Source organism: Tenrec ecaudatus, chromosome 14 (genome assembly GCF_050624435.1).
Source record: "Tenrec ecaudatus isolate mTenEca1 chromosome 14, mTenEca1.hap1, whole genome shotgun sequence".
Lineage (NCBI taxonomy): Eukaryota > Metazoa > Chordata > Mammalia > Afrosoricida > Tenrecidae > Tenrec > Tenrec ecaudatus.
Window position 1 is genome coordinate 27051007 of NC_134543.1, and position 22818 is coordinate 27073824.

A 22818-nucleotide genomic window follows, 5' to 3' on the forward strand; every position below is an offset into this window, starting at 1 on the left:
GACTGCTGAAAAAGATTGTATTTCACCTTCTTCCTGCGTCTACTATGTATGCTGCATGAGTGCGCTGTGGGGGAGGGGGGAGCCGACCATCCATGGGACCCTTGCCTGCAAGAACAGGTTCAGTCTAGGGCTCGACCCGAAGTTCAAGGTGAGGAACTGCTTTAAAGTAAACCTACATCTTCCTCCCAATCCAGGGAAATAGTTTCTTATCCATCCTTCCAGGCAGGTGACAGTTTCCTGTGGCCAATGTCATTGCTACTGGCGCATTTGAAATTATTCCAGTAATAGACTTGTGAATGAGGTATTAAATGATCACCAGGAATAGCAGAAAGAATTTGCTTTTGTAAGGAAGCTCCTTCGCCATCTAGCACAAAGGGCCCTTTGCCCAAGGACTTAAGGCAGCAAGGAAATCAGCCAGCAACACGACCACATCGCAGGTGCGGACATTCGAGCTCACAGGACCCCTTTCCCTCTCTGTGACTGTCTCTTCGCTGAATGGAGAGATTGTGGCTTACCCGGACTGCAGCCACTTCTACGACTGAAGTTGCATTGATGGACTTCATATTTAATTAAAAGATACTTTCTTACAACCTATTCCTAACGTTCTGACTTCTGGTCTGCTAGTTTCCAAAAGAGCTGCTAAAAGCAATGGTAAGTCACCTCTCTCCAAGTGCTGCCCCTCCTGAGCTTTTGCGGCCTCCTCCCCTCCTGGGGTCCCTTCCGCTTCCCCCCACTCTGTGCTACAGAATGCTCCAGGCGTTACAGCAGCCTTCTAGTTCTTCCTCACGCCCCTCTCCAAGTCCACATGGTAATGGGCGCTTTTGCCACAGTGGCCCCTCCTGTGCTTCTTGTTCCAGGATTGGTTTCAGGCAGGAATACTAAGGTGCCCACCGGCAGCAGGCTGGGAGCTAACCTCCGAACAAATAGAGACTTGTTTATGAAGTAGTCTATTGCTCTTAGGACAAAGCATAAATAAGGGGTTCAACTGGGTTCCCCCGGGGCCGGAAAGGGACCCTGAATTAGATATAGATATCCCTCATTTTGGATAATTTGTGGTAAGATGATGTGATGAGAAGAAACTCTTAATTAAAGGACTGCTTCTCAAGTGATTAAAAAAAAAACATCAAAGTGGGTGACTCCCTTAGTTTCATTTTCTATTAAATTTTATTCTAAAGATATTTTCCATGATACCGTTTGCTCAGGTACAGTTGAACTGAACACGAGACGCTTTTCTTACCCTCTCTTTTAGTTTGTGAACTTTAACCTCCTGGCTTGCTCTTTGAAGAGTAACTCTCTAAACCTTGACAGGAGTGAATCCCTCCACCCCCAACAGCGTCCAAGAGAACCTAGGAGACGATGTCCCTGTGGGACCACATGGGACTCACAAACCCATGACAGGATGGAGAACCCGCAACTGTTAGCTAGCCTTCTCGATTTGAGAGCTTCCTGAAGACATTGATTAAAAAACAAACAAAATTCCATCACCTGGCTTTTCTAAATATCTTTCTTTAAAAGAAAAATATCTCTCTCTGTCCTTTTGACTCTGAAGGGCTTCTTTGAGGGGTATGTTTTTGACCTCTTGCTTCTCAAGCTTTGTTCTGGGGGTTATTAACCGTGGTCACCCACTGAGAAGCGTAAGGAAATAGCCATCTCACCAAATGGCAGGGGTCCTCTGGGACCGCATTGATTCAGAGTGTGTGGGGTGAGACCCCAGCAAGATCCTTGGTCTCTTTCTCTCTTTCTTTCAAAGCAGAACCTGGAAGTGGTTGGCATGTGGGACCAGGGTTTGATGGTAAAGTTATGGAACCAGTTTCCCTTGTTCTTGGAAGACTCGCCCTCTGGGACCCTGAACCTTCTTTCTGAACCACTGCTCATCCTTGGGGGAATGGAGCGTTCCAGAAGGGGAATAAGTCAGGAGACCGAGAAGGGAAGTGAGGAACTCAAGATGGAGCCAAGGCTTCAGAAAAATGCACTCAGGCTGCCCACGGCTGGTTGGAATCTATGGCTTTTATTTTAGAATCCCAAATTCTTTACTATGTAGACTACTAATGACTTTGCACGCTTGCAAAACTTTTTAGGAAATATGTTCGATATTAATCTGTTTTTAAAATTTTATTATTTTGTAATCATTTTACTGGGAGCCCTTCCAGGTACCACAACATTCCATAGTTCAGTCGCACAGAGCCGTGCTGTACAGTTGCTACCACCGTCAGTTTCAAAGCATTTTCTTTCTTCTCGAATGACGTGATTGATAGCTGCTCCCCTTTGTCCCCTAATCAGTTTTGAATTCTAAAATGTATTGCTTTGCTTTTTGCAATCTAGAATAGTGAAAACCAAATCAAGCCTTTACCAGCAATTGTTTTATTTACTAATTTTCTTCATCTGTAGTTGGATGCTTTGCTCACAAAAAAAATTTCTTCCTTCCTTTAATTGTCTGAGGGGCTCTGGGGGCTGTCAAGTAATTGTTGGACTGCTAACTGCAAGTTTGATGGTTCAAACCCACCACCTGCTCCTTGAGAGTGAACCCTAACCCTAACCCATGAGGCTCCCTCCTCCTGTAAAGACTCATAGTCTTGGAAATTCTAAACAGGGTCGCTATGAGTCAGCGTGGACTCAGCACACCGGGGGCTTGTTTTAGTTCTAATTTTCTGAGAGTAGCACGTGATACTTAACAAACCCGTTGGAGGAAGACAGTCAAATATCCTTGGGATGAATTAAGACCTCTGCCTGGACTGGACCAGGAGTTCTGGGCACATAGCTCTGGGTTCACGTGGGGCTGCTGCCCTGCAAGGTCATCAGCTTGAGACCATCGGCCCCTCCTAGGGAGTATAATGATGCTTACGATTCCTGTAAAGATCGACAGCCCTGGAAACTCAGGGGCAATTCTACCCTGCTCTGTAGGGCCACCAGGAGTCGGAATCCATTTGGGGTCGTCCGCTTGAGCCCTGACTGGGAGTTGGCACCCTTTTGTTTTTCAAACAGGACCCCAGGTGCCCTTGGTGGCACAGTGAGCTACAAAATGGGCCACTTCACCCATCAGTGGCTCCTCAGAGAAAGATGAGGATGTTTGCTCCCGTCGAGATTCACAGTCTGGGACACCCTCGGGAGCCCTTCCACCTGCCCTGCAGCGTCGAAGAGCTAGAGTTTACTCACTGGCAGTGAGGTGGGTTTTTGTGTGGATTTCTCTGTTCCTCGCAGGTGCCCAGCCCCCACTCCTCCTCCTCCTCCTCCTCCTCCTCCTCCTCCTCCTCCTCCTCCTTCTCCTCCTCCTCCCTGACCGTGCACTTGCACCCATTCCTTTCCACTCAGGCGTCTACTGAACCACTGATCCAGCTCTAAGCCTGGCCCCTTGCTTCCTGTGGCACATCCTGTGCTCAGAAGTCCTAGTTTGGGCATTGAAATGAATTAGAGGATTAAGCCACTGAGGGTGGGGATGGAGAGGCAGCTTGGAAGAGGCATTGAGTGTTTGGTGCTTGGCATTGACACAAGCTGTCTGGAGTCTTCCAACCAGCACACTGGAAAGCCCCACAGTGAGAGTTTAAAAGCCCCGTCCGATGTCTCCCCTGCGCCAGAGCTGTTCCAGGAGAGTGAGCGCTGATGCAGAAAAGGAGCGAGGAAGACGTAGCTGCTTCTGTAGAAAAAGGAGTTGGATGATTTAGTTCATCCTCATTCTGAGCAATCCCCCCACCAAGGTAGCATCTCACTGTAAACGTCTGTGTGTGTGCGTAAACAAACATTTCCTAATTGTAGGCTTATTGTCAGTGTAATTCAAGGGGAATTGAAAGGCAATAGAATTCTTCCATAAAAAAAAAAGCATTCTTCCATGAACTTTCTGAAGCCCTCTCATGTTTTTTTTTTTTTGGCATGGGAATCAACCCTAGGCCCTGTGTGGAGGAATCATAGACAATCCGAATCGTTAAGTTTAATGAGCACAAAATTGTTTACTATCACTTTTTAAAAAAAGATCCCCCCCCCGTGGCTTTTTGTCTTCACCTAATCAGTCAGTTGTGAGTTTCGTGCTGCACACCGTGTTCTTGGAGAAGCACGAGGCGAGCACAGCTACTCAGCTGTTTCCCCTGAGAGATTGCCCCCACTCTTTCATTGTGAGCGAGTCCTGTTACTCAGTGGTGCTTAAGAACCTGGATCCATGACGGGTGTTCTCTTTCCTGGAGAGCTAGAGGGCGGTGGTCTTGTGGTTTGGGTTGGCTTCTTTCCTTGCGGTTAACGCAGGATCATAGAAGTACTTGGACATCTTTATACCCGTCTTTTTCTGCAAGGAAATGAAGTACAGTATCCATGTATTTGGCAGTCTTTCCTACAAATTCAAAGACAAGGCATCTGGATGAGGGAGGCCTGCAGCATGAGGTCACGATGGTGTCCAAGGAATTCACGTCTGTGAATTACAGAATGTGAAAACAGAGGAGATCATTGGCAGATCACGTCACCCAGCCTTGGGCGGAAGTGGGGAAAGGACTGGGATCAGGATGTGTACACTGTTGCAGAGAGAAAGGCTTATAGGATTGATTCTGGGGCCCCCTGATAGATATGGCGGGTACCCCAGTTTTCATCAAGGACACGCCCAAACAAGCCCCAGAGACAAGACGCTCCTGCCTGGACTGACTGGGGAAGTCTGAGTTTACTGTCAAACCCACTCTGCCTCAGGGTATATCATTCCTCATCACCTGTTTCTCTTGGGAAAGGACTCAGGGGAGGCTAAGTTTATGTCAAGAATTAAATGAAATTAGAGCTCCTACTGTAAACCGCAGCCTTTCTCAAACCAAGAGGTGAGCATTTAAGTTCTGATGCAGGCAGGTAGGTAGGTAGGTAGGCAGGCAGGTAGGCAGGCAGGCAGGCAGGCAGGCAAGTAGGTAGGTAGGTAGGTAGGCAGGCAGGCAGGCAGGCAGGTAGGTAGCCAAGCCCAAACCCACACCACTGCCACCTGGTTGTTTCTGGCTCGTAGTGACCCTGGGTAGGGTGTCAGGCTGTACATTGTTACAGGAGTAGATATTCCCTCCTGTGCCCTGCTGAGCGCTGGGGGGTGGCGCCGCAGACCTGTGGCCCAGTACTGGTGGTGGTGGAGCGGTGACGTGCTCAGCCGCTAACTGGAGGGTGAGTAGCTCTGGGGAGAAGGCAGTGGCAGTCAGCTGCATAAAGATGGCGGCACGTCGGGGATCCTGAGGAGCAGTTCTCCCTGACCCTGCGGAGAGGGCACCTAAGTCAGAATTGGCTCCACGGCAACAGATGTTAGAGATTGTTTCTGTCTCAATATCCTCTCCTCCAAGGGACATTTTGATATTTCTTCCAAGCCAGATTTGTCCGTGTTACTTCTCGTATCCGTCACCAGCACTGTCATTCAAGTGCATCAGTTCTTCTCCGGTCTCCCTGATCCAGGGTCCAACTCATAGTGACCCTCCTCAGGAGTTCCTAAGCCATGAATCTGAGAGCAGGTAGTCTCATCTTCCTGGCTCAGAGTGACTGGTGGATTTGAACCACTGACCTTGCAGTCAGCACGCAGTCTAAAGCTTCCCCGACAGCACCACGTAGGCTCCTCTCTACTGGGCACCATGTAAAGTCCACTGAGCGTGGAAGACGAGGTAAAATGCGTAAGTGGCCATGCCTTGTGAGATGCTAAGCTTTCTGAAGCAACAGAGCTACAGTCCTCATCCTCGAACGCCTTGGCGGACCTGTCCTGTGTGTCCCGTGACTGCCAGACCTCGGAGATGTTGCAGGTTCTGTTCCAGATCTTCTCTATAAAGGGGGTTTTTCAGTTCCCGTGCATATAAAACGTTAACTTGACGTTAGACTGTAGTCTGTTAAGTGTGCAATAGCATTAGGAAAGAGTTTGAAATATTGTGAGAACGACTAAAATGTGAGCAAGTACTGTTGGGAACAATGGGACCAAGAGGCTTGCATGACACGAGGTTGCTACAAGACTTGAGTTCATACGTTTTTGTGTGTGTTTTTCCCCTCTGTCGGAGAGTACGGTAGGTGAGGAGAGCCGAGCCTCCCTGGTTCACTGTTAGGTGGTGGTTAGGTGCCACCCCCAACATCTCTCAGTGACTATCCTGCTGGTTGAGCCGTACGCCTGGCTGTCAGTAGGAATGGGCGTGTGGCTCCGCGGGGCTTGGCAGTAAAGGCTGGGGTGTGAATCAGAATGCCACGGAAGGAACCAAGTAGGTGCAAAGCATGCTGGGTGTGAAAATAGTCAGATTTCCTTGCTAAAGAGTTAGAAAATGACAAATATGCCCCATACAATTGATGTGTGAGCTGTAAGAACCCCCAAGAAAATGATGGAGAGAAAAAAAAAGAGAGAGAGTTAGAAAATGGAGTGCTAGAAACAATGAGAAAAGGGAGGGCCAACTTTTTGTTTCATCTTCAAAAGCCCAGGCTTTTAAATCCAAAAAGTCAGGATGGGTAGTGTCCTGGGAGGCGACGTGCATGGCCTAAACTGTGAGGGCAGACCCTGAACACAGTGGAGGGGTCATTTTAGCAGCCATCCAGCCGAGCCCGTGCACCACTGCTAGCCATGGGCTTTATTGACTGGTTCTGAGAAGGAGATCACCAGGCCTTTCTTCCTAGTCGGTAAGTTCTGCTGAAATCTGGTCAGCATTGCAGCAACAGGCAAACCTTCCCTGACAGACGCATGAGGTGCACTGACCGGGAAGTGAACCTGGGTCTCTCTCCCTCGTGGAAGGTGGGAATTCTACCTGTGGACCAACCCTGAAGTAATAACACTCCAAACCAAACCCATTGCCACCATCAATTCCAACTTACAGTGGACCCTTGTAAGATGAGAGAACCGCCCCATAGCCTTTCTGAAACCGTTGAGCTTTATGGAAGCCGCGGTCCCACTTTTCTCCTGGGGAACAGCTGGTGGGCTTGAACTGCTGACCCTGCTGTATGTGGCCTAGTCCCGGGCACCACTAGGACACCTTGAAGTAGCGTTAGGGGTCATTTATTGGGTGTTTACTATGTACCAGGCACCGTCTTAAGAATCCCTGGTGGCACAGGGGATTAAGCACTGGGTTGCTTAACTGCAAGGCTGGCGGTTCAAACCCACCAGCCCGAAACTACAGTCTTGGAAACGCCCTGGAGCAGTTCTGCCCTGTCCTTTAGGGTCTCTGTTGGTTGGCATCGACTTGGTGGCAGTGAGGTTGGTTTTGTGTGTTTATGGGCTCTGTGGTACCAGAGTTCTTCATTGCCAAGGGGCGCGGAGAGTATTTTTCCTTGTAAAGGCGGTGGTAGGCCATGTAAATTGGGGAACCTATGCTCCCGACTCTAAAAACACTGTTCCTCCCAAATGATTTTGTGTTTGCAAAGTTTAGCCTTCCCCCCTTGCTTCCTTCATGTCTCGTTTTCTCCCATGTCCCCGATCACAGATAATGACACCATTATCCATGAAGCTGTCCAATGAGGAATTTCTCCCGCCGTGTTCTCGTGGTCTATATTTATCTCCTCCTCATCAGAGCCGGTGGACTCTGTTTCCTTTGAACCTGTCCACTTCTCTGGACCTCCGCTTGCATTTATTTGGTTCAGATCCTTGATGGCGCTCATCTGGACTTAATTGTCAGCCACAATAGTCGAGAGCTGAGCAGCAGATTGGATGGTTATAACTAAGCAGGGCAGCACCAGAAGAGTGTTCTCTGCTCGCAGGGAGCTGCATTGCGTTTGTGACTCCATTCCCCTGCTTACCACTCTAGTTCGAGGAGCCCCAGTGGCTGTGGAGTAAGTGCTGGGCAGCTCGCTGCTAACTTCAAGGTCAGCAGTTCGAACCCACCAGCTGTTCTGAGAAAGGCGGGGTGTCCGTTGCCATAAAGATTCACAGTCGCAGAAGCCCAGGGGAGCAATTCTGCCTGTCTTATGGGGTCACGGTGAGTCAGAATTGACTCGGCGGCCTTCAGGTTAGGACTGTAGTTCAGAGTGCTGTCTCTTGCCCAGCAGTCAGCATTGGAGTTTACTCAGTAGCAATGAGCAACCAGTCGCTCTTTTAATTATGTGCTCAGTCCACGTTTCCCTTGGTCTCACACTCTGGACAGGTTCTCGGGAGGGGCAGATGCCTGGAGAAAGATCGAGTGCTAAGCAGAAGGCCAGTGACAGGAAAGAGGCCTCTCTCTGAGATGGGTGGATGCAGTGGCGGCAACAGTGGGCTCAGACACGGCACGATGTGTGGACGGTGCAGGACCTGGCAATGTTTCAGCCTGTTGTACCCAGGGTCGCTCTGGGTCAGAACTGTCTCACCCATAACCAGTTGAGGTAGTTAGTTTATTGTGCCAGTCTGGCTGATAAACACATGTGGGTTAATTGAAGGGCAGAGATTAAATGGCTCAGTGAGCCTCACCTTTCAAGTTCTCAGGTCTCTTGCTTTGTGGTGGCTGGGCCAGGGTGTAGCTGCCTTAACCAGTTCCCTGCTTCAGCTGGCAAGGCTCACTTCTTGCAAGGCATCCCCAAGATGGAGAAGCCGCATGGACCTACTTCGGATGCAGCCCTGGGTACTGGAGCAGCCGTGTGGAGATACCCCTGCCAGCGCTAAGAAACTGATTCGGCTTTCCTCCTGCAGTCGGCACCGTAGTGTGTGTTTTGTGAGATGGAGGAGGACTTTGTGGATTGGGGTCAGACATGGGCTAATGTTGGACTTGTGGGTTTTGCAGCACTGGGTTGGGAGGTTTTCTTGATGTGCACTTGCCCTTTACATAAAACTCTCTCTTATGCATGAGTTTCTGTGGATTTGCTTCTCTGAAGTCTCCAGACTGACCCAGCCATCCACAGCCACATTGCTGCCACCTTAATTGTACTGGCCACCAGCATCTCTCCTCTAGTCTGTCTGCTGGGTCTTTGAGTCTATTCCGAACCTAGCTGTCAAGGTGAGAGCAAACACCTCACCAGGAAAGAGAGCCAAAAGGGCACGCTAGGGAAGCTGCAGGCACTGAACAAACCTCTCCTGCCTAGCCTCTGTGTGCTCCGTCTTCCTTAAAATCCTCTGGAGCAGTGGCTCTCAACCTTCCTAATGCCGAGACCCTTTCATACAGTTCCTCATGTTGCGGTGACCCCCCAACCATAAGATTATTTTCTTTGCTACTTCATCACTGTTATTTTGCTACTGTGATGAATCGGGTGACCCCAGTGAAAGGGTCGTTCAACCCCCAGGTTGAGAACCGCAGTTCTGGAGCGTCTCATCTCGTAGTCAGGCTGATGGTGATGGCCTTCACTCATCTCCATCCTGATCCACCCGCTCCGGCTTGCTCAGCCCTTGGAAGCACCAGGTGCACTTTTGCTTGCTGCTTACTGGAAGTGGCTCTCTAGCTGACTCAGGCCGTTTCTGAAGTGCCACTCTAGAGCAGCATTGTTGTGGTTTGGGGGTTCGCCTGTGTGTTCTCTTCCTCCCCTACACTGGAATGTATGCTCTATGCAGGCAGGAGTGTTGTCTGTTTCCTTCACCACTCTGCCTCCCCAGGGCCTGTCGGTGCTCAGCACACAGTGGTCGTGCAGGAGAGGTTTGTTCAGTGCCCGCAGCTTCCCTGGCGTGCCCTTTCGGCTCTCTTTCCGGTGAGGTGTTTGCCTCTGGGGCAATCACTGTGGTACTGTGTGTTTCCTGCCCTGTCTACCAAATGTGTGCCGCAAGAATGAAATCTTGATCTTTAATTATTTTAGGGATTAGGGTTTCTTTTCCCTTTTTAAAATTGCTATTCTGTCTGAGTTCAGCTCCCTAAAGCTTCAGAGTATGTTAGTAGTCGGCTCTGAGCGTGACTACTTTGGCGTCTGTTTGGAAGCTTCTCTGAGGAAGGCTGAGACGTATGACAGCCACTGTGTGCATAGTTCTTGTAACTGCAGTTTGTGAGTTGCTCAGTGTAAACTTGGTGCCTTTTCCCCCAAAATTGAGCACTTTTTCTTTAAGTGACATTGAATTTGAGAGGGTTACCATGTAAGTAGAGTAAATATTAGGTGGAACACATTTGCACGGTCTGATGCAGATTTATTTTAAAAGAATTAGGTAGCACTTAAAGTGGGGATTCAAATTTGATTGGCTTCAGAAAACCCTAGAGACTTAGTAGTGGTTTTGATTTCTGTTGGTGTCGAATCTAAATGTTCACTTGCCGTCTCTGCTCCTGCGCCTCACAAGAAGTCAGTTATTTTGGGAACTCTGGTGACCTGAATAAGCAGAGTCAGGAATCCTGGCAGGCCTCGTTCCTTCAGGATGTGCTTGCGCGTGTAAAGAATGTTCTGCTTCTCTACGGTTTACTTAGTTCAGAAACATCACACTTCGGCCCCTGCCTATCCACACCCCACTCAGCTGCTTCCCTCTTGAAGTGGGAGCCACTCTCGCACCCCATCCACCCACCCCCCAAACCCAAACCCTTCTTTCTCAGCCAGCAGGGGCCTTGGTGCTGAATTCCAGCCTTGGTGTTTCTGCCTTCCCTGAGGAGCAGGATTTGAATTCCAGGCTTCTCAGAGGGCGCTTCCTCCCAGGGAGAGTCTCAGGAGACCGTAGTTGTGCGCTGATGTTAACACCCGTTGTCCAGTGGCTGCTAGGCTTCTGCTAATCCCAGATGGACCTCTTCCCTGAGCCCAAAGCGTCTGCCCATGCTTTCGTATTACAGTGGTGTCCTGTCCTCGGCAGGTTTTCTTGGCTGCAGGGCTGTGTCCTGCACAGTTTTAGCTTCGCCGTGCTGTACTGCAGGTCTTCTTCATAGGCGCTCTTCCATAGATCGTCTGCGCCCATTTGGGTAGCGTTGTTAGTACTCTGTACTCGTCTGCCATCCACCTCTCCCTCTTGGCAGAGAATTCAATAAAAAAAATCCTTTATACCAAAATATCAGGGCCGAGGGGGCAGATGGTTTTGAAGGAGAGAAAGTCGATCCTTAAATGGAAAACAGAATTCGCCCTGGTCAACATTCTGTCGCTGGTACATGTTCATCGATTATTTTAGAAAGAGAGGAAAGGCGTGAAGCCCCACCTCTCCCCGCCCCCGACCTCCAGTACTTCATTCCCGGCTCAGGCCAAAGGCTCCGACTGCGGGCTGTTTTCATACACTGCCCTGTCCTCTGCGCTCTTGAAACACCTAGCCCTAAATGTTTGGGTCTATTTCCAGCGCCATCTGAACAAAGCCTAAGGGAGAATGCTGGAGCAGATCTTGGTTTTAGCTCAGTGGTGCTGTGTTCTTTTTGTTTCTGGGTAACTGTCACGTAATAGTAGGGTATTTGATGGGGCTTCAAAAAGTTCATGGAGAGTGGACCTCATTGTGGCCCACCAAGCCCAGGGATGACATTATGGCCCACCAAGCCCAGGGATGGCTCCCAAGTCCTGGGAGCAGCCAATGCACAGGGAGGACAGTAGGGGCAGCCCCACCACGAGACACAACATCCCCTCACTGACCCATAATGCTACCGCCGGGGACAACACTGGAGATACTGTGTGGAAAGTGTGCCTGGTCTGCTTCACGCACAGCGGGGTGAAACACAACGGGAGGGCAACAGGGCAGCAAGGGGAGCAAGGTAGCCAAGTCGCCGAGGAATCCTGAACATAGACTTCTGACTTGGGGACAGGGCTTGGCACCTCATCAGACCGGATTGGAAAACACTCTTAAGGGTCAGCAGACAGACCTGGACTATCTATTGGCTGTTTTGTTTTGATTTGTTTCGCCCTTTATATAAGACAGGCAGGACAATCTCGGGGAGAAAACAAGGGGACTGGTGGTCCCTGGGGAACATGGGAGAGGACCGGCTGGGGAGGGGGAGGGGGAGGAGAGAACCAACAAACTCAGGGATAAGGGAACAAGAAGGATCTGAAAATGATGGCGAGGAGGCCTGGGGGAGATTGATCTAGTGCAGTGTAGCCAAGAGAAATTACTGAGAGCTGAGTGGAGGGTGAGCATGATAGTGGGACAGGAGGAAGGTGACAGGAAATAGAGGAAAGAAATAGGAAGCAAAAGCTGTTGTGTAGAGGTATAGCTGTAGGCATGTCTATAGGTAAATATATGAATTTATAATGAAAGGGATAAAGACCAATGTACATATATTTATATGTTAAGTATTAAGATAGGAGACAGACTTTGGGCCTCTACTCAAGGCCTCCCTAAACACAAGAACACTTTGTTCTGATTACCTAGGACTCTTTGATACTCACCTTCCCGACACAATCACTGAGATGAAGCGGGTGCATAAGCAAATGTGAAGAAAATGGATGGTGCCTAGCTATCATATGATATAGCATCTGGGGTCTTAAAGGCTTGAAATGAAACAAGCAGCCATCTATCAGGGAAGTCTACATGGAAGAAGCACACCAGCCTGTGTGATCATGAGGTGTCAACAGGATCAGGTTTCAAAAGATCCAAGACAAACACTTATATCAATGTGAAAGAGGGGTGTTGGAGTGGAGACCTAAAGCCCATCTGTAGACAATTGGACATGCCCCCACAGAAGGGTTACAAGGAGGGGACAACCAGAGTGCAGTATAGCACCAACAAACACACATCATTCCTCTAGTTCCTGATTGCTTCCTCCTCACCACTACCATGACCCAGTTCCACCTTACAAATCTGGCTAGACTGGAGAACACACATTGGTACAGATAAGAATTCTCCACAAATGGAATTCAGGACAGATAAACCCTCAGGAACAGTAGTAGGCATAGCGATATCATGGGTGGGGGCGGAGGAAGGGGGAACCCTTTACAAGGTTGAATGTATAGCCCCGAAGGGGACGAATAACAGAAATATGGGTGAAGGGAGACAGCGGACAGTGTAAGACATGAAATAATAAAAATAATATATAATTGATCAAAGATTCACGAGGGTGAAAGAGGGAGGGGTAAAAGAGGAGCTGATACCAAGGGCTCAAGTAGGAAGAAAATGTTTTGGAACTGTTGATGGCAACATATGTACAAGTGTGCTTAATACAATTGAGTGATGGATTGTCACAAGATTTATAAGAGCCCTGAATACAATGATTAAATTTTTTTTTAAAACATGGAAAAACTCCATGGTCTTTAAATCCCATTTTTCCATGAATTTTGTGAAGCTCGTTGATCTGTAGATTAGAGATGATTATGGATAGAAGAATCAGGATTTTAACCATGATTTCAGATTTCATCATTGCTGTTGATTTTACCAACAATTGGAAATTTTATCTTTATTTTTATTAAAGTGCTAATATGCAGAAAAACAGAATTTTAGGCACATGATTCAGTGCACTTTTATACAAAAACACACCCAGATCACCGTGTGGGGCATTTCTGGTGTCTCAGAAGGGCCTCTGGGGCTCTGCACAGTCCCCACCTTCCTCCCCGAGAGCAGGGTAGCACTGTGCTGATGTCATCCCTGGGTGTCAGTTTTGCCCGTTCCTGCACCTTCACCTGAGTGAAGTGAGTCATAGTTTCCCATATGGCTGTGCATGGCTTCTTTAGCCATCCTTGTGCCTTTGAGATTTTTCATTCCTGTGTAAAAATATAAGTCATTTTCCGTGCTGCCTTGTCTCCCATTGTTTAAGCATAGGAACAGTTTATCCCTTCTCCTCCTGGGGGACATTTGGGCTGTTGCCAACTTTGAGCTGTTACTTAGAATGCTGTGTGACGTTCTCGTATGTGTCTTTGGCACACATTCTGTTGGACACACACACACACACACACACACACACACCACCCCACCCTGAGGCGTGCACTTGCTGGAGGGACAGGTTGAGGTTCCGTACGGACTCGCCATTTTTATGCCTGACCAGTTCACAGTACCACGAGCAACGATGTGACCTTTCCAACCAGTGAATAAACAAAATGCCATTAGAGGAAAGTAGAGGGGAAAGCCGTTGCTTATTTCAAATTTTGAGCCTGAAGTGGGATTTGTTTTAATTGTTTCAGTTCAGCATTACATTTGCTGGGTTTGGTGGACAGTCTTTATGAAATTAAAGAAACTCCCCTCTCTCCCTGCTCTTCTGAAAGATCCTTATCATAAAGAGGTGTTGAGATGTGTTGATGCGTTGTTTTTACATCTTCTAAGATGATGCTCAGATGTTAATGCTTTAGCTTTTTACTCTGATTAGTGCTGGAGATTTTTATTAAGAATTAAGCTGTCCTTGCATTCCTTGGCGAGGCTCTCTACCCGCCACCCTAAGGCAACCTTCTGACATGACACGGAAGACACTTCCAGGCCGGTTAACAGATGAGTCTACAAAGTACACCGCAAACCCTGGGAAGAATGTGCCCGGAGAACACTTAAATGGCCGAGACCCACAGGGCAGCGTGTGCCCCAAGCCAAAGATGGAAAGGCAGGAGACGAGGACAAGGGCACCTCAAAACCCGGCAGAAAAAGAGGGGAGTGCTGGCACACTGCGGGGCACAGCCAGGGTCAAAGAACAACCTCTATGTGGATGATTGGTTGGGAACACACTCATTTGCTATGGGAACCTTTACCTACAGCACAGCAAAGCAAGGTGTTTTTTTTTTAAAAACGATGCTGTCTCTTAATATATTGTTAGTTAATCGACTAATGTTTTATTAGATTTTCAAACGTGTGGCTTTGTACTGCTCCCACATTACAGCAAATTGACTCTACAGGAAGTAAAAAGATGCCCAAGATCAGATACCTAACAAGGGGCAGCATTTCTAAATCATGTTTAAGGGTAGCTGAGAAAAGAGACTCATGGTCCTGGTAGGAAAATAACTCAGGGCCCTGGTCATTCACGGCAGGGGAGAGCACCACCTTCCCGACACGTAGAGACCCCTGCCAGCACTGAGATGCTTACAAAGCCACGGATCCACAAGACATCCAAACCCACTGGCCTGTCGTCTTCCAGCATTTGTCACCACCTGATTAGACGTTGTGTTCACTGACGAGTGTTTGTTGAACTTGGCACCGTGCCTGGTACATTACATCCTTTCTTCACCTTCAAGGAAACCAGGACTAAGCATGTATTTTGTGAGTCTGCAGAGGACTTAGTAGATTGATATCAGAGCTAATATTGGACTTATGGACTTGATCTGGGCTGGGATGTTTTCTCGATATTCAATTGCACTTGTTTTAAACCTCTCGCTGATATACATGAATGTCTCTATTTGGTTTCTCTAGTCTACCTGGAAGGTATCATGCTTCAGTCTACTCCACTCTACCAGCAGTGCGCACAGGGGCAGGCTGACTGATTCGCTTCACAGCGGTGCCCTGGCTAACTTCAGTGTTAGGCCAGCAGCTCAATCTTCTCTTCTCCTTTTTCTCTATTCAGTACTGTCCAACCAGAGTGTAACATTAGGAAAAATAAACTTTCATGAAGCAAAAAGAATACCTTTTGTACAGAGAGCATATAGTTTGAGATGTTATCCCATCAGATTTATGAAATAAATAATCTTTGGACCAGACAATTAATTAAAAGCTTAGTCAGTCTTAAACATAAAGTATTAAATAAATGAGGTATTGTATAAAACATTCACAATGAAATGTTTATGACAGTATACATTTTGATTGATGGATTATTTCTCCCCTCCCCCACCCCATTCCATCCCTCTAAATATGTCCTTTAACCAAACAGTAACTGGAATCAGTCCCAGGACTATGTTGTTTGGAAGACCCAGGTGGTACAGCAGCTGAAGCCCTCTGTAGTTCACTGGAAGCTTAGAGCTTCCCACCCACCCAGCAAGACACTCTGCTTCTGCAGAAGTGGGCAGCTGTGAAAACCCGAGAGCAATTCTGCTCTGTCTTAACGGGATCAATATAAGTCAGAACCAGTTTGGGTTTCAAGCCAAGAAAATCCTTAAGTCTGTTCTTACCTGATTTCAGATTATGGTCATTGATAAGAAAGGGTAGTGGAGAATTCTTCAAGTTTTCATTCTCCCATCCTGCTGTTTTGTATGATGCGCACTTTAAACTGGGTTTCCCTCTTGTCCCTCAGAATCCAGTGCCACCTCAGAGGCAGCCCCTCTGCCGGGCGTGTAACTGCCAGGCCTCGCTGATTTGTCTATGTCACGTGGCTGGCTTCTCTACACCCCGTTGGAGGTCATCTTTGAAATTGCTAGGTCAAACCATAGAACCTGCCTTTGGGGGCTAAAAAGAGCCAAATATTAGTGGTTTTATGGTACAGTCTGAGGATTCTGTAGGGTAAACAAACCTCTTAATTTCTGTGGTTCACCCCAAATGAGTCGACCTTCTCCCAGGCACTCCAGTGGACTCTCCCTCAGTTTACCCTCCCTCACCAGAGCTGTGCTTACAGGCTGCCCGCGGCTCAAAATGAGCTCTTTGGAAGATTCCGCACTGGTTCTTTTTTTTTTTCTTTTTTTTTTTCGGTTTTCATATCTATTTTTTCCAGTTTTCTTTCTTTTTTTAAAAACATTTTATTAGGGACTCATACAACTCTTAACACAATCCATACATACATCAATTGCGTAAAGCACATCTTTACATTCTTTGCCCTCATCATTTTCAAAGCATTTGCTCTCCACTTTGCATCAGGTCCTCTTTTTTTCCCCTCCCTCCCCACTACCCCCTCCCTCCTGAGCCCTTGATCATTTATAAAACGTTATTTTGTCATATCTTGCCCTGTCCGACGTCTCCCTTCACCCCCCTTTCTGTTGTCCGTCCCCCAGGGAGGAGGTCACCTGTAGATCCTTGTAATCAGTTCCCTCTTTCCAACCCACTGTCCCTCTGCCCTCCCAGTGTCGCCCCTCACAGCCCTGGATGGTTCTGCACTGTTTCTTGACAGGCTTAGAGTCCAAAGGTCAGGCTGTTCATTGGAAATCAACATTGTACAAAAATGGAGGCTTTCCGGTAGTTCTCAGACCATCCATTCGTCTGACTTGCAGATTCAGGACATGCGACCACAGGCACAGGCACAGCTCAGACTGACTGGTGTGTCCCTCACTGGGGCCGCCAGTCCAGCGGTGGGGGGCCTCTGGGGAGAGGGGCCCCGGAGGAGATGCAGCTGGACGAGGCAGGGCTGTGTGCTGGAGGGCCCATGGCTTCCCCACCTGCCCTTCCTCTGGGCTGGCTCTCAGGGCTGCCTCCCAGCACCACTCCCACCCACCAGCTCTGTGGTCACCATCCTGGGGCCTGCTCTGCAGACCTGAGTACCTGCCCCCAGTCCCACCCAGGTGGCCCAGTTTGGCTCACATAGGGATGCCATTAAACCAGCAGACATATCTTCCAAACACCCCCTCCCACGCCTTTCTTTCCTCCCCTCCAGTTTTGAGCCGCAGGGCCCCAGGCCTCACAGGGTACTGCAGCCTTGCCACTGCACTGGTGCCTAGTTGATGTGCAAAACAGTCGGCAGTCGTGCAGGTGCTGCAGGTGTGTGTTGGATAGAGTAAGTGAGGAGTAGGGCATTTGGTTGCTTCTTCCTCAGCCGTCTCTAAAGGCTCTCACCCACACCCCCTGCACTTGCCTGCCGGCCAGTGGCTCCAAACAGAAGTGCAGACACTATTGCCAGTAGCGGCTGTGTGCATTACATGTGGAACCCGGGGGGTGTCTGGGGTGGTCTGGAAGAGGAAGTTCGACGTGGACCTGAATAGCAATGCCTCCTTCTAAACTGCAGACCTTGGGGGCAAGTAAGTGACAGCTCTGGGCCTGTTCATTTGTGTGTCAAGCAGTTTCTTTTTAAAAACACCGAAACACGATTCTCCTGAAGCAGTTAGAAACAAATGAAACTGCGGTGTTAATTGGTGGTTTCTGCCATTCTCTACGTAGCTGCGTGTGACTGGGTGGTTTAGTGGTTTCTTTATTGAGATGTTGAACAGGGAGCTAACTGTCCAGGTCAGCCGTGGGCAACCCCCAGCCGCTCGGAGGGGAAGCCGAGGCGCTCTGCTCCAGTCCTGCCCTGCCCTTGCAGTGAGTTGGCTTTGGTCTGGGGTGACTGGGATGTTTACATATATCTTTAGGAAAGACTTTTTATTTTGTATCTAAACCTTATAGCCACGCAACTGAAGATGGGTAATCTATGCTTGGATGTCCCTTAATAAGGTGGAATTAGCAGAATGGATAAGCAGGTCGTGGTGCCTCCTTACAATGGGATCCTACTGCAGAGTACTGAAGAAGCCTCGCCTGGGTTTTAAGGACCAGTTTCCAGCTGTGTGTGGGATTGTTCGTTGAGTGTTTTGTTTTTCTTCCTGAGACTTGTCAAGGGAACATGTGAATGACTAATGAAGCAGACAGTTCCATCTCCTTCCATTTAAGCAAACTTGTCCAGACTTGATGAGTCGGCAGTACAGACGGGAAGGTTTGCCTCTTTTCACATTTCTTCTTTCCCTGGATAGTTTTTGTTTTGTCTGGATGAGTCTGTCCCCTGGGAAGTGACAGTCCTGCAGGAAAAAATGAGCGCACAGTGACGTCCAGATGTGTCGTCCATGTGAAACCAGCTTCCGCAGCATGTCTTACACTCAGTCAGATTGAGCAGACTTCGATCGCTCGCTCCGCGCTGACAAATGCATCTGCCATGTAACATCACCAAATCACATGCGGAACATTTCGTCACCGTTTCCTCACACTGTTACCAATCCCACCCCAACTCCCTAGCAACCACCAATTTATCACCTTCTCTCTATTGTTTTCTATTGCTGTAGTTATGCCCATTTCAGATTTCATAGGAATGAAGCCATCCAACACACAGTTTCCTACCACCCCAAAGGGGCGCGCTTATTTCTGTGATACCTTTCAGAGCCAAAGTGGCGAAAAGCAAGGGGGTCTTTACCATTCATTTATATGATGGGACTTGTTTGAGCATTCCCAGACTCCCCAGGAGTCACCTACCAAACCATACCAAAGGACACGTGAAACCTGACAGCACACCAGCACTCATGTCACAGATACAGGTCAGAGCTGGGGCAATGGTGCTGGGCGCCAGGGGTAGGCCCGGGCGGGGAAGGAGCTCGCCAATGCCAATTTGGTAGCTCGGGGTGCCCGGGCCTTGCTCTGTCTGTGTGTCCGTATGTCCTTCCTTATTTCCTTCTTTCCTTCCTTCCAAGTGAAAGGCTTCTTCAGGTTTATTTTGGTTAAGGAAAATGTGCCAATGTAGGCCCTTTGTAAAACGCAAAGTGGTGGAAAGAGCATTTTGAACTGCGGAAGGCACCGCACAGTCTGTGGTGTTGTGCCTGACTTGTCGCACTTGGTGGTGCCCTGGGGAGTGGTCCTCCGTGGTTCCGGTCCCTGCAGCTTGTCCCTGCGTCTGTATGGCGTTCCCTTCTTTCTTCCCCTTTCCTGATGTGGGAGCATAATTGTGGTAGGTGTGTAACATCCTTGTCTGCTGATCCTCCTTTCTGGCCGTTTGATGGACTTTTCTCCCATTGTGGGTTGGATTTCTCTATTTCTTTACATTTTAAAATGAAGTATCACTTGTTGGGAACTTCCTATGATTGGATGCTGGGTTTTGAAGCATACTTAGGTTTTGTTGAACTCTGTTCTTGGACCTCGGGGATCCTCGGGCTTGCTCTAAACGTCCGGAGGGCTGTGCCTGAGCAGACTCCACGGTCTCTCCATTCTGGAGGCTCACCTGTTAGTTGTTAAACTAAGTTAGTTTAAACCCTCTGGTCAGCACCTAGTACCTAGAGTACAGAGCAGGGTAGCAGATGCGGTCCCGACTTGGGTGTGGAAGCTATATAATTATATTAATATAAATGATCCATATATTCATATCAGTGAGTTTTAAACTGGGGTATGTGTATGTGTGTGTGTGTGTGTGTGTGTTGGAAATGAACTCCAGCCCGCGTCCAACCAGCCACATGAGCTCGAGAAGAGTCCTCCCTGCCCCTCCCGCTCACGCTGTGTTGTCTTCCTTCCCTGGACCGTCCAGATAAAAACTGTGTGCAGCAGTTAGCAGAGAACACCAGGTACTTCCGGAGGCGCCTAAAGGAGATGGGCTTCATAATCTATGGCAACGAAGACTCCCCGGTGGTGCCCCTGATGCTCTACATGCCAGCCAAAATCGGGTAGGCCCCCTCGCCGACTCTGCACGCCCCTCCCTGGGTCTCCAGAAGCTGGGGGTGGGACAGGGACTGTGGGGTTGGTTGGAGATAAACAGTTCCGTCTCACCAGAGGAGGCTTCACTTGCAGACGCGCTGTCAACTAAACAGCAGATTTTAAATAGAAAATATTGTCGACTTGGTCATCCTTTCATCGAATGCTTGAGTACGCGATATAGGCATTGTTCTAGGGGCGTGGTGTGGAGGGGGCGAGTGGAACACAGCAACCCTCGGCCTGCTGGGGCTCACGTCCCACCGTGCCCGAGCCAGCCCCCTAATGTCACTAAGCAATTAGGGCGTTAGAGGATAGGCTACGGGGAAATAGAGTCGCATTGAGGGGGTCTGATTAGGCTGTTAAGTGAAATTGGGCAGGCCTCATTGGGAATCTGCTTCCAGACACTTGGAAACCAAGTGTGGCTGTACCTACCTGGAAATATTCTACGCCTCCGTGCACAGAAGCTGGAGAATAAAGGCATCTGCTTTCCAGTGCATGCACCTCTTTTGGAATGGGTGCATTTTGATCAGATTAAGATCAGATCCAGTTCAATCCACAGATTTGATTGAAATTTTCAAAGGAACAAAGATCCTTCATCTTGGAAGCCCCAGGGCCTTCCACCACCCCGGACTCCTGAGGGGCGCTCAGCAAGCTTTTATTGGTTCGAATTCCAGACTCACTGCCATCCAGCTGATTCCATCTCGGCGACTCTGTAGGAGAGAGTAAAACTGCCCCCGTGAGTGTCCAAGGCTGTAGAAGTTTAGGGAAGCAGAAAGCCTCATCCTGCTCGCTCGGCGTGGCTGGTGGTTCTGAACAGCTGACCTCTAGGTTAGCGGCCCAAAGTGTAACCCACTAATGCCACCAGGGCTCCTATTGATGTGAATATCAGGAAATACTAACCTGGAAAAGCTGGAAGCATCATGGTTCCAAAGGTAGTAAAGAGGAAACTGGAGGAAAGGAGGAGCTTAAGGTCAGCCATTGAACAGTCTGTGGCGCACAGAGTACTGTGGCGCACAGGGCCCCGGCACTGGAGCCGGCTCTTGGCAGCTGGTCATCGGGTACCCTGTCTGCTCTCCACATGTGGACAGCCTGGACAGTGTATGAAGCTCTGGAATGGAAGAGACCGTTGGGCACGTGGGCTGGAGAGCCAGGGTATTCAGCCCTCGCACCCTGCAGCCACGCTGGCACGGGAGAGGGCGGAAGCCTCTTGAAAAGGCTGGTATTACGTAGTGCTGAGCACGCAGGAGTCCCAGAGCAGCGCACGGGAAGAGTTTGCCACGACAAAATGCATTAGCAAGAAGAAGAGACCACGAACAATACAATTCAGCACGTAACAGAATTCACATGTAAGTTCGTACTGTGTTATTTAGAGAAGATACAGAGGTGGGGTAAAGTCACCTGCCGCCAGTTTGGCTTGTGGCAGGCACTTTAAACAAGAACATGAACCATGCTGTCTGGTGAATCACTGCCAGAGTTGGCTGGCCTGACACACACCAAAGGGAACCCTGAGTTCCAGAGGCAGTCGTGCCCTGAGGTGATTGGTGGCAGTCAATTTGGCCAACCTGTCAGCAGAGAGGTGCCCTTATCACAGCCTGCATGACCTCAAACTGTTATATCAAGGACCAGGCTTACAACTCAAGTTCATTTGTGTGCTTCCGGGCAGTCTTCCTTATCTCAAAATGTCCTCTCAGCCCCCAAATAATGGGGTTCGGCCAGCTGTGTTCTTTCTTCCACGTGGTGAAGGAAGCCTTTCAGGAGAGGCCCCGCTCAGCGTGGAGTGAAAGTGGTGTTTGTGACCTGCCCGCTTCGCTTTCAGAGGGGCCGGGACACTGCTTGTGGCAGTCCCCAGTGACGCTTCACCAGCGAGCCGCCAGGCCTTCCTGATTCGCTCTCCTCGGTTTCCTCTTGCAGTGCCTTTGGACGGGAGATGTTGAAGCGGAACATCGGTGTGGTTGTGGTGGGATTTCCTGCGACCCCGATCATTGAGTCCAGAGCCAGGTTTTGCTTGTCGGCAGCTCACACCAAAGAAATACTCGATACTGTGAGTAGACGCTTCGGCCTGGATGTAAATGATTACGTCAGTTTCCGAGAAAGCCTTCGTGTCAGATGAGCTTGAATGCAGGCTGGTCCTGATGTTCTTGGAGCAAGTGAATTGGTGAAGCAGGCAGCTGTGCCCCGTGCTGCTGGGAACTCTCACTCCTCTGAGTGGCAGGCTCTGTGGCTGGGCCCCGGGCCCTGCTCCACTCAGCGCCCCGAGATACAGCTCTCTGTGTACGCTAACTGTTGTGGACATTGTCATTCTGCCTGCACATCTTCCTCTCGAGCATCTTTCCCCCTTTGTCTGGCTGCCTCCACGTTCTCTTTGCCTTTCTAAATCTTGTGCTCTTTTCGTTGTTGCTGTCAAGAACATGTACAGTGAAATATACGCCCGGCGCAGCTGTGTACTGTGCAGCTTAGTGACGTTGGCGCCTTCTCCGAGATGTGCAGACATTCTCACAGTCTCGGAGTTGCTCCTCCCTCGGTAACACAAACTCGCTGCCCCCACCCCCACCCCCAAAGCTTCCTGCCTGGTCCTTCAAGTTGCCGTTGTCAGTCTGAATCCCCATCTTTGGTTTTTAGAAGAGCAGACAGCTCAGGGTGAATGTTTACTTTTTTTTAACTGACCACGCTAAACGATTGTTCCATCTTCAGATGACTCCTGTGGATATTTTTGGTTTGAGATTTCGTGATCATCTGGGGCATGGTTCTCCACCACTGTGGTTCATCCACCCTCTGTGACTCCAGGAAGTTCAGCATCCGTGAGCATTTGCAATTCTCCCTTCCCAGGATTCTTTTATGGAATGTTTCATCAAAACTGCTCAGGAATGGGAACTGTGTAGCATCCAGATGTGGTCTCGTGGCCC

At 49.1% G+C, this 22818-nt stretch overlaps 1 protein-coding gene across 2 annotated transcripts in view; it reads left to right on the forward strand.

The window, feature by feature from the left end:
* Positions 1-22818, forward strand: part of SPTLC2 (serine palmitoyltransferase long chain base subunit 2) — a 100527-nt gene that overhangs the window by 71709 nt on the left and 6000 nt on the right. The window contains exons 10-12 of one of the 2 annotated variants that reach the window (XM_075531085.1): positions 19752-19887; positions 21827-21956; positions 22607-22713. In XM_075531085.1, the coding sequence (XP_075387200.1) occupies positions 19752-19887; positions 21827-21956; positions 22607-22693 (353 nt within the window). In that variant the 3' untranslated portion in view covers positions 22694-22713. The remainder of the gene's footprint in view (positions 1-19751; positions 19888-21826; positions 21957-22606; positions 22714-22818) is intronic. The other variant, XM_075531084.1, reaches the window with a different exon arrangement.